This window comes from Gigantopelta aegis, chromosome 15 (assembly GCF_016097555.1).
Source record: "Gigantopelta aegis isolate Gae_Host chromosome 15, Gae_host_genome, whole genome shotgun sequence".
In the NCBI taxonomy this organism is placed as follows: domain Eukaryota; kingdom Metazoa; phylum Mollusca; class Gastropoda; order Neomphalida; family Peltospiridae; genus Gigantopelta; species Gigantopelta aegis.
This window is the reverse complement of record NC_054713.1, coordinates 4,677,467-4,690,124: the sequence shown is the minus strand read 5'-3', so window position 1 is coordinate 4,690,124 and position 12,658 is coordinate 4,677,467. Positions and strand designations below refer to the sequence as shown.

The 12,658-nt window shown below is 40.0% G+C and overlaps 1 protein-coding gene across 1 annotated transcript in view; it reads left to right on the top strand.

Annotated features, from left to right (window-relative positions):
• Positions 1–7,348, top strand: part of LOC121390514 (transcription factor HES-1-like) — a 10,029-nt gene extending 2,681 nt beyond the window's left edge. The window contains exons 3-4 of the mRNA XM_041522344.1: positions 2,546–2,633; positions 4,198–7,348. Coding sequence (XP_041378278.1) covers positions 2,546–2,633; positions 4,198–5,276 — 1,167 coding nt within the window. The 3' untranslated portion in view covers positions 5,277–7,348. The remainder of the gene's footprint in view (positions 1–2,545; positions 2,634–4,197) is intronic.
• The last annotated feature ends 5,310 nt before the right edge of the window (positions 7,349–12,658 follow it).

Genomic DNA, 12,658 nt, shown 5'->3' with positions numbered 1-12,658 from the left:
ACCGACATCATGGGACGCGATGGGTCGAATGATCGATCACCACGGACAGTACCCCGCGACTGACACATCAAAATCCGTGGTATATACAGTCCTCTCTATGGGAAAGTTTATACTAGTATAAAGATACATTTCTGCTTTATTGGTAACGACCCCTGCGTGTGCTGTAACCTCACCGTGGTGCAGGGGTGTAACATTCTCTTTGAGAATGGCCAATACAGCACAAATTGAAGTTTAGAGTAAAATTCGGTGTCCGTAAAATTCTGTGATATTTGTATTTGTATTTTTGCACAGTTCTTTACACTGTTTTTGTTTAAACCTTGAATTTTTATATTGATGTTGATCATCACTTTATTTATGTGCATTACCATAGTTTGACACCCAATAGCCGATGTATTTTTCGTGCTGGGGTGTCGTTAAACATTCATTCATTCATTCATTCATTCATTCATTATTGGTAACGATAGTCTCTCTCTCTGTCTCTCTCTCTCTCTCTCTCTCTCTCTCTCTCTCTCTCTCTCTCTCTCTCTCTCTCTCTCTCTCTCTCTCTCTCTCTCTCTCTCTCTCTCTCTCTCTCTCTCTCTCTCTCTCTCTCTCTCTGTCTCTCTCTGTCTCTCTCTCTCTCTCTCTCTCTCTCTCTCTCTCTCTCTCTGTCTCCCTCTGTCTCCCTCTGTCTCCCTCTGTCTCCCTCTCTCTCCCTCCCTCCCTCCATCTCTCCATCTCTCCATCTCTCCCTCTCTCTCTCCCTCTCTCTCTCTCTCTCTCTCTCTCTCTCTCTCTCTCTCTCTCTCTCTCTCTCTCTCTCTCTCTCTCTCTCTCTCTCTCTCTCTCTCTCTCTCTCTCTCGGCAAACCCACAGGAACCCATGGCAGGGACCTGTGTACCTCGTCCACTTGAAGCAAAACACATTTACTCTTTTTTACTGTATACAAGCCATCCGTCTCTAAACAAAAACCTTGTGTTCCCACCCCCGCATTTTTCATATTGTTCCTGTGAAGTGTATACCCCCCTCAATATACATATTTAATACACAAAATAGCTATAATTTAAAATGTGCTGATATGTCACTAAACAAAAATTCCTTTTTTTTCTCCAGGAAATTAAAGATTTTTTTCTTATCAAACATATTAGAAAGACGTGTCGCTGCTCGTCTTTGACCAGGTGTTACGCGGTTTTTACCTGTGTCGCGTTTCAACTTGTTTTTCGTGATCCGTTTCCCACGCTCCGCGCTTCCAGATCTACACACTTCGCCACAGCACGTAATGCTTCAGTAGGTCCCGAGCCCTGTCACCACTTTACGTCTCGCTACGCAATTAAGAACTTCACCGGCGCATCTATTACAAACAATTTAATAGTTAAATGACACTTCCGTAGACGAGGTATGGGTTAGGGTTTGCATTTCGAAACGCGAAAATAGTAATAATGTGCATGCCTATAGGATTGTTTCACTTATAAAAAAAGGAGAAGAAGAGAGAAAAAAAAAAATTTAAAAAAGAAAACAAAAGAAGAGGAAAAGAAAGAACAAGAAAGAAAGAAAGAGATGATATACTCAATCACAAAAGAAACGCAAATATTAATTTCAGTTTTCTTTACTTTACTTAAAAGTATTGAATTTAAATATTGTTAGTTTCAGTGTCTTGTGGTCATATTTAGGCCTGTTTTGACAGTCTGTTTACGTAGCTAATTGTATCCTGAAAAAAAAATATGTGTTAAAAATATTCGCGTTTCTTTTCTTGTTCACTATATATTTAAAGTGACAGACCCTAGTTTTTAAACACTACGCCGAATAGTTCACTGTTAGAGCCGCTTTTGATAATTAAAATGAGAGATTATTTTGTTGTTTAGATTATCCATTGCCGTCCATCCGGGGTGTTTCGGGTGATCCGGGTTTTACTAATACCACGAAATGTATTTTCTTATTTTTAAAAACACACGTTTTGTTTTGTTTAACTAGAGCACATTGATTTATTAATCATCGGTTATTGGATATCAAACATTTGGTAATTTTGACAGAGGAAACCCGCTACATTTTTTCCATTAGTAGCAAGGGATCTTTTATATGCACCATCCCACAGACAGGATAGCACATACCATGGTCTTTGATATTATACCAGTCATGGTGCACTGGCTAGAACTAGCAATAGCCCAATGGGCCCACCGACGGGGATCGATCCCAAAACGATCGCACTTAAAGCGAGCGCTTTACCACTAAAGAAAGTTGTAGAATTTTTTCTTTTTTTTAAAAAATTTTTTTGAACGAGAAATAGCCTAATTAGCCCACCGACGGGGATCGATCCCAGACCGACCGTGCATCAAGCGGACGCTTTACCATTGGGCCACGTCCCGCCCCAGAGAATCGCTTTACACTATATTCTTGTAACTCCAAATGTACGTGATGTGAAATAGTTACGTTACCTCGGAAACTAAGAAGGAAATGTTTTATTTAACAACGCACTCAACACATTTTATTTACGGTTATATAGCGTCGGATGGAAACTAAGATCAATAACTTTAACCTGACGTTGTTTTTTTTTTTGTTTTTTTATCAGGGGTCGAGGCACAGTAAGATGGAGAAGGCGGACATATTGGAAATGACTGTCAAACACCTGAGACAGATTCAGCGACAACACTTCACAGGTAAACAAAACAGGATTACCTGTACCTGGAATAAAACAACAGGGGAGTTGGTTGGGGTGGTGGGTGGGCAGTAAAGAGAAACAAGGAGTTTTTAATTATTATTTTACGACACCACTAGAAATTAATTAATAATTAACTCTAAATTGCGTTTAGCATCATTTAGCATCTTTATTTAAAAACATTTCGGGGAGCTTGCCCACGACCCGACCCTCCCCTTTACAGATCCCCCTCCCTTTTGGAGTTTGGTTCATCTGCGTTTGACAAACTCAAATTGCCCTTTTTAGAATTTTGTGACCCCCCTTGTGAAAATCCTGGATCCACCCCTGTACCCCGTTGCCACCCCTTTCGCTAAGTACGACCGTAACCATACTCTCGAGATGATAAAACATATTCAAATTTAGTCGGTTATTGAACGAAATTAACTGAAGTTTGGTTTCAGATTTGTTTAATACTGGTTTATAAAGTTGGAATTAAAAAAAAAAAAATCTCCGTTGTACTGCCCAACATGTTTTTTTTCATCCACTTCGGAAGAAATAGGAAGAAAACTAATTATTTCTAAATCTTCAAGTGGGATTTATTACAAGATAAATATACCCTTTTCGACCATTTGCTGGGTCAGCTGTGAATGCTACAATATTCTACCAGGTGTGTGATCGACGATGAAGAATAACAAAATAGCTTTGAATGTTGCAATTTGAATTTATGAATATACCTAACCACAAATAACCTAATTGAAATATTTACCCAAAAACCACAATTACCGTTTGCGCAAACATTTTGCTACGCGCCAAACACAGGAAACTGTAACACTGAGAACCAGTCAAACATAACACATTTTAATTCAAATATAACACATTTTAATTCAAACATAACACATTTTAATTCAAACATGACACATATTATGTCAAACATACCGCGTTTAATTTCCAGAGTAACACATTTGATTTCAAACATACGTGCGAAAATATGTTCGTGCGGAAACGGGTACAACAGAATTAAAAAGCTAGCTCTGCCTTTCATCTAACCCACAACAACTCGTAAAAAATTTCTGAAAATGAAAGGTAAACACCGACCATGAGTATGACACTCTTTTGTTACAGTACTTGAGACGTTTAAAAGTGTACGTCTTATAAATATTTATAACATTAAAAAGACGAGACAAGAGAAATATGCGAGAGATCGTTTGTAAATATATATATAGACAGACAGACAGACAGACAAACACAGATACACAGACATTGATTTTAATTTTCGTTTCGTACCCAGACATATAGCGGGGGTGGGGTGGGGTTGGGGGGGTGACATGAGGTGGAATGCCAAGGGAACTTTGTTGGTATAACTATCGCAAAATTTAGGGCCCCCCCCCCCCCCCCCCCGATCCGCCTCTGGTATCCTTCATTTTTACATGACATAAACAGGACAACGATACCACGGCTTTTGATATAGCAGTCGTGAAACAATACTGGACTCTACTATAAATTTTTCTAAATTTACACATCAACTTGATATGTTTTAGTGTTTTCATTATCATCTTTATTTTCATTTTATGTTCTTCACTCTACAGGTTCAACTGACCCGACACATCATAGCAAGTATCAAGTCGGTTTCAACGAGTGCGTGCAGGAAGTGAGCAAATACCTGACGTCACAAGACATTTGTGACGTCGACATCAAAGCCAGACTCCTTAACCATTTGGCGAATTGTATAACCGGTTTCGACTCTTCTGGAATAAGTTCAATGTCGCCTACTCCGATTTCGTCACCAGAAAGTACTACTTTTTCTCCGATGACGTCACCGGAAAGTACTACATCGCCGATTCCATTTCGTTCGATGGAACAGTCGATTATTACGTCACACAGTTCGCCGGTATTGTTAGCGCCGAGGATTCACACTCAAACAGTGAACAATAACAGTGCTACGACGGCGACCAGCAGCTACAACAACAACAACAACAACGTAGCGACAGCAGCGTTGCCACAGCAACAGCCAGTGCAGATGGCAAAATTGGTTAGTGGACTGCAGGTGATTCCGACGAAGTTGCCTTCAGGTGAAATAGCATTTGTGTTACCCGCCAATGTCGTGGGTGGCGCCCAAGTTCCCAACTACATCATTCCAATGTACACGTCACCAGGGTCGAACTTTGTTTCAACCAGTGCCGTCGCCACCGTGCCTGCCCCTCAAGCACAGTCGTTGGTGACCACATCGTCCTCTGTCGCTGGGACGACGATAGCACCGCATTACAACAACCTCCAGACGTGTACCGTCACGGCTCTGACAGAAAATATTAATTTATTACCTTGTTCGACGGTGCCTCCACCTGGTTCAGGATTAACACCCACAGTTTTAGGATTATCTTCCCCTGGTTCAGGATTATCGCCCCCTGGTTCAGGATTAACTCCGCCTGGCTCAGGTTTACCACCCCATATTATTCTCCCGTCGTCCACCATTCCAGCAATATCGACGATGGAATCTTCAGTTTTTTCCCTTGGACACCAGCCCCGTTTTCTCTTGGACAACAGGATAGGTGACGTTTTACCAATGGTGCCAGCTAGACCAAATGTTAATAATATGCATCCAGTTCAAAACGAGGGCGCTAGGGGCGCGGCAGAGGAAGATGATGATGCTGTGTGGAGACCGTGGTGAAATGCGGTACTCAGATGATGTGATATATTTCATATTGTGATGTTTTCCAAATAACTGTTGGTTCCTAAAGCTGCGATTACACTGTGCGATTTATAATAACGATCCAGTGTTATTTTAAACGCATTTAAACATTATAAGCTTTAGGATACAGATTCCGATAAATTGAAAGTATGTGCTTCTTAAAGTTACGATTACACTGTGCGATTAATACTAATGATCCAGTTGTAATTTAAACTCATTTAATGATTATGAGCTATAGGATACAGATTCTGATAAATTGAAACTATGTGCTTCTTAAAGCTGCGATTACACTTTTCGATTTACAATAACGGTCAAGTTGCATTTTAAACGCATTTAAAGATTCTAAGCTGTAGGATGCAGGTTCTGATGAAAATGAAACCATTAAAACATCAAATCGTAAACAAACTGAATGGTTCAAACATTATTGTTATTGATAGGTGTTACACTGGGGGGGGGGGGGAGCAATTTCATGAGGGATAATTTTGTGCTTCTTGGATTGTAACTAGCAGATGTAGCCAAAAGAAAACAGGATTTTACTAGAGTTTCGTGTTAATTTCTTATTTTAATTGGCGGAATTGACATGTAAGCGCTTCTCAACGGATTATTGTTTCAAAGTTTCCATGTGGAATTTTAGTATTCCATGGATTACCTTTTCTTGTGCCATGGACATTTTAAGAAGTAGCAAATACCTCATTATATATCTGCATAGATTATACACTCGCTATCATGTCAGTTACAAACAAGTACTAATTTAGCATAATAATATTATAGACTTTACAAAAATACTGATAGCGAGTTTATTATTTTAATTTTTTGAATTACCGTCACCGCGTTTTAAAATATTTCTTGATGTTCTCTATTTAGAAAAGGTCTTAAGATTTTAAAAGGTTGATCTTAATGACTATTTTATTTTATGTAAATAAGTAAATGTTGTTTTTATACGTTGGGTAGAGCATATTGCGAAAATACTGCCTGCTAATACGATGTTGGTATTTGAATTTCATGTACCAATCATATACACTTTTATTATTTAATCCAGACTCGGTCAAGTATTAATGGTTAGCCCTGCAGAACAAAATAATTATTTTATTTAGCATTCATTTTTTGTTCTTTTCTTTGAGGGGGTGGGGGTCATTTTTTGTTTTCAGTAGCTGACCCTTAGATAGATAAAATAGATAGGAATACGTAGTAAGATAAAAAGAAGGTTTTTTTAAAATATATTATGTACCAAAACGTATATCTGTCTATAACTCTAAAATAAAAGAAAATACTGTTTTAAATCTACTATAGTAGGTTATTAATGACCAAAAAACCCACAACCTAAATTTAACGAGATTGTTTCTAAACATACAAAGAATGTCATATTACTGTTGAATGCAATATTTGTATTTTAGAAAATACTACCGACCAATAAATTCACGCCCTCCGATTTCACGGAAACGATGGTTTCCGGTACCGTGTCGGTAAAATGACGTAACCAAAATTTCGTTTCTCGTGATTATTATTTAGCAATAGGACTAGTCAACTAAAATGGTATATACGGTTTCTGATGGGTTTCCATGATCACATGGCACGGAACCGAAAACGTGTTCCCCATAAAATTTGTATTCCTATGGCCTAGAATTGTCAGTTTAGTGTAATCTGCAGATGTATTACAGTTGAGCAGTCTATAACGCACACTCTGCATAATAGCGACCTGCCTATACAGGACTCCATAATAGCAGCGACCTGTTTATTTAGGATTTTATTAGCCATAACCACGTGTTCATAAATGATCTCTGCAATAGCGTAGACATTTTCAATATGCCCCTTTGAAAGAGAAATGCAATTGTTTTGTGTCAGTATAAATATAAAAAATGTTGCTAAAGGGCACAGAATATGCAATTGGTTTACGTCACTATAAACATAAAGGGCAGAATTTACGAAACCTGTTTTTCTTAAAGTTAAACGCATGTGTTTAAGCATTGTAAATGTACGTAGTTACACGTGGGTAACACATAAACAGGTGTTCAAGCATTGTAAATGTACGTAGTTACACGTGGGTAACACATAAACAGGTGTTCAAGCATTGTAAATGTACGTAGTTACACGTGGGTAACACATAAACAGGTGTTCAAGCATTGTAAATGTACGTAGTTACACGTGGGTAACACATAAACAGGTGTTTAAGCATTGTAAATGTACGTAGTTACACGTGGGTAACACATAAACAGGTATTCAAGCATTGTAAATGTACGTAGTTACACGTGGGTAACACAAACAGGTATTCAAGCATTGTAAATGTACGTAGTTACACGTGGGTAACACATAAACAGGTATTCAAGCATTGTAAATGTACGTAGTTACACGTGGGTAACACATAAACAGGTGTTTAAGCATTGTAAATGTACGTAGTTACACGTGGGTAACACATAAACAGGCTTCGTAAATTCGGCCCTTAAAGGGACAGACCCTAGTTTCAACACGTGAAAATTAACACTAAATTTTTTTAATCTACAAACCTCGACCCTGTTCCACGAAAGGATCTTAGCCCTAAGATCACCTTAAGTGTATAACGACTTTATACACTTACGGTAATCTTAGTCCTAAGATCGCTTCGTGGAACGGGGCCCTGTAACACATTTGGATACAACTGAGTGAAACATGAGTCTTTGGAATGGTGAAATACCCTCTAAAAATAGACGAAAACTCTAATCCATAGCTGTTACTTCTCAGACGCACGTGTGTTTTTAAAAATATGAGAAATGCATTTTGTGATATTAAAAACACCAGGATGACCAGAAACACTTCGAATGTACGGACGTGGATAATCTAACCAATAAAATCTAAGTAAAGTATGATTTCAGTTGTCAAAAACGGCTCTAATAGTCAAAAATATTCCTTAGTGTTTAAAAACTAGGGTATGTCCCTCTAATGTTGATACAGAACACATTAGGTTATCATGCATTTATTTTGGTGTTCAGTATACATAATGTACTAGTATTGTATCAGATTAAAATTTATTGTTGTGTGTGTGTGTGTGTGTGTGTGTGTGTGCGTGCGCGTGCGTGCGTACGAGTGCATGTGTGCGTGTAATCACGATGCATGCGTGCGTGTATGTGATTTGTGTGGTCCTCGAAACGCAAGACAAATTATGAGTGACCTAAACGGGACAAATATTGTTCATAACATTTAATAGAATATGTTCCATTTTTATAGTTTTTATTTTGAAATTAATACACTGTTAATAATAATTTCACTGTGATAATATTATATATATATATATATATTTATAAGACTGTTGTTTTAACAACACGGTAGATAGTGCTAAAGATAAACTATATTTGTATGGAGAATTATTACAGAATATTATTGTTTTATATCAAGAATGTTATATATTAATAAACAATATGTTTGTATTATGAACTCTGTGTTTTATTGTTTTGTTCTATACACGTTGATTGGTTGTTGGGTGAAAACGGCGTCCACAACGGCGTTTCGTGAGATGCTGAAGCATTAGATGTTAGGTTATCATAATTATGCGTATGGGCGCCCATGTTTGTATGTGATGTTGGGCGGGGCGGGGGGGGGGGGGGGGGGGGGGGGACTGATATTTGCCCCGTTTGAAAAAAATCTGAATCAGACCAATTTCACAAAGCATCGTGAATCTAATTGTTGCACGTAAATCAACGACTAAATTAAAATTCATGTTATTACAAACAGTACAACTAACATAATAATTTGAAGTATACTCTATACATATTAAATAATTCATGTTCTTTCGCTCTTACAAAGTTAAACGATTTTTTTTTTAACGATACCACTTGAGTACATTGATTAATTAATCATCGACTATTGGATATCAAACATTTGGCAATTCTGATATATAGCCTTAGAGAGGAAACCCGCTACATTTGTCCATTAGTAGCAAAGGATCTTTTATATGCACCATCCCATAGACAGGGTAGCACATACCACGGTGCACTGGCTGGACTAAAAAAAAACCCCATAATGGGCTAGCTAGCTAATATTTGCCCCAATTGAAAATAAAAATTCCCGAATCAGACCGATTTCACAAAACATCGTGAACCTAACATTGTACGTAAATATAAACCTACGGTTAAACCACAAATGGGATTACTGGTAGTACTAAACCAAATAACTTCCGGCTGGGTCAAAGTTCGAGGTGCACCCAACTTTTGATAGAGAAGTGAACACCACAAGTCCTGTGATTGGTTATAAATGTGAGTGTGTTGGTTGTAAACAAAATTAGTTTCATGTGGGCTAAAAATGTATGCAATTTTATTTCATCTAGTACCACTGTGTCAAGTAGCCTTGTGCTTGGAACATGTGTGGGGTACCTGTAAAAAAAAGTACTCAAATTTTGTGCGGAACTAGGGTAGTCATAGACGCTACCCGTTATCTCAGAAATGAGCAGCTTGACACCCACTTTTTTGTGATTCACTTTAAGGGTGAGGGGTGGTAGTATTTATATCCATGGCGTCTGTGTCGATTGATACGTTGCATGTAGGAGTTTTAGCCACATATGTTACTATTGTCGTCTGTGGGATTTGATTTGGTAGTATACACCCTACTACAAACAGTACGACTAACAGTCTTGATTAAATATTTCCTTTTTCCTTCTGTAATGAAAAAAGAAAGAAATTTGTTTTGTTTAACGACACCACTAGAGCACAATGATTTGTTAATCATCGGTTATTCGATGTCGAACATTTGGTCATTTTGACATATAATCTTAGAGAGGAAACCCGCTACATTGTTCCATTAGTGGCAAGGGATCTTTCATATGCACCGTCCCACAGACGGGATAGTACATACCATGGCCTTTGATATACCAGTTGTGGTGCACTAGCTGGAACGAGACTTCTGTAATGATGTCAAACACGTGTAAAGGTACGACAGGTTTAACTGCTAGTCGCAGACGTATATTTGCGTGAAATTGGCTCCTGCATAACAACAGGTCTGGAATCGACCGCGCATTAACCGTGGTATATGCTGTCCTGTCTGTGGGATGATACATATAAAAGATCCGTTGCTACTAATGGAAAACCTTTTACCAAATGTTCGACATCCAATAGCTGAATAAATCAATGTGCTCTAGTGGTGTCGTTAAACAGAGGGACCGCGCATCAAGCGAGCACTATACTACTGGGCTACGTCCCGTCTCTAAACGTGTTTTAGTTTACAGAAATTGGAGTGAGTGAGTACAAGTTTTACACGTGCGTATATGCCACGAAGGTTTCACGCACGCCTGTCACGGGCTTAATCTCTGACTTTCGCCAGTGACTAAGTCCGGGCCAGGAGGGGGGAGGGGTACGTTTGAGGTGGGCGGAATTTGGAGAAAAAAAAAATTTAGTGGTCGGTCAAAGACCTAAGTCCTAAAATCCTAACGACATTCTACACTTCTACACATGTCCGGACTAAGAATTTAAAACCAAAAGTTTTTGACTGCTCGGCCTAAAAGGTTTTAAGGTGATTTGAGCAATTGATCGGGCACCAAAGTAAAGTGCGTTGGACTATTTATAAAAAAAATAAACATAAGAATTTTGAGCCGCGGCCGAAATTTTTTAAGGTCCAACTAAGCCCAAAAAAAGAAAATGGAGGTTGGTGTCTACTTTGGCGAGCCTGAAGATTCCCGGAGTAGAGGCAGGAGATGTTGGCGTCGTAGCAAAGTACGCACACTATAGCACCGTAGTCGGGGCCGCAGACCGCCCGGATCATCTTGTGGATGTTCTTGTTGTCCAACTTGGCCGGAAGTATGACTTGGAGGTAGGTCTTGTCCCTCTGGTGCGTCACGACTACGGTGTCATGAGTTCCAAACATCTTGTTGTGGAGTTCGTATTTGCTGCCGTCCTCCAGGGATCTCCAGTCTGTGTTGAGGTGGCTGCCTCGTAGCTGCGTCGGGTCAGTCGTGTACCCCTGCATGTACTGGTGAAGTTGTTTATTCAGTCCGTTCACAGCGACGGTCCATTCGGACTCTTCAGGGGTAGCGACTACCGGGGCTGGTCTCTCGGCCTTGGCTGGCCGGTCGGTCGCTGATGTTGCCTTCCTTTTTTCTCCAACGGTGGTCGATCGGGCCGATGGCGAGGCGACTGGCTGTACCGGAGATACCGGCCAGTTCTTCCTGGGCCATGTGACGGTCGGTGATGGAGGGTCGTTGGGCGTCTCACACACCGCAGTGTTGAGCTCGTCCAGTTCGGTGGCCGACGGTTCCCTTGGGGCTGGTCGCGTCGTCTCAGGTTGGACTGGAGGCGGCGTCGCAGAAGGGACCGCCACTGGCGGTTGAGCCGCCAGCTTAGATCCCCCCCCCCCCCTATGCCGCTCCTGGCGCAGGTTTCCTCTTCCTCCACTTCGATTCCTTGTCGGTGAGATCGCGTCCCCGTACACCAAGGTCACGGAAGCCCGTGACCCGGTGTGCGTGACGCGATACTCACTCAGCTTTCCAAAACTGGCGAGCAGTCCCCCCAGGTGGGGGGGGGGGGGGGGGTAAGTCAAGAGCGCAGCTAACCACGTCTACTCTCATCGCGAGTTGAGTTGAAAAGCCCAGAAATTGGAGGGTTTTTTGTTTGTTTTTTGTTTGTTTTTTGTTTCGGTTTTGACGCGCGACATAAAGTGGTAGTCCACCTACAGACGGAGTTAGAACCATATATCGTGGTCAAGATCAAGTCTCCGCAAGTGAATCGTGACTGCATACCATCAGAGAGAGATAGCGAGTAGAGCTGGGCGGTATTGAAATTTGAGGTTCGGTATCGATATCGGTATTTTAGGGGTGATTTACCTCGGTATCGGTACGGTATTCGGTTATGACATGATACCGATATCGAGCGCTATTTTTGGTATACTCGGCTTTAAATGCATGCCTGTGTTATGGCTCACCCGCTAATTTCATCTAAATACAATTAAATTCCATACACAAGGCTCTCGTCTGATTTATACCACCCCATTTTTCAATACCGAAATTTCGGTATTTTGAAATTTGCTCGGTACGGTAAATCGGTATTGACATAATACCGATACCGAACGGTATATACGGTATACCGCCCAGCTCTAATAGCGAGCGAGAGACACGGATAGGTAGAGGTAGAAGTAGAGAGAGAGAGAGAGAGAGAGAGAGAGAGAGAGAGAGAGAGAGAGAGAGAGAGAGAGAGAGAGAGAGAGTATTGAATATGCTGATGGAAAAAGACAAAATTGTCTTTTATGTTACAGCTTCTATTACACATTAAAAATATATATATTGATTTTGGTCTTGTTCTGTAGATTAATGCATGTTATTTCTAATTTAAAAAAAAAGAAAAAAAAAAGGATGTTCCTTTTAAGGACGGAATACCTTTAATTATTGTAAGACATCATCTAGATTTAAA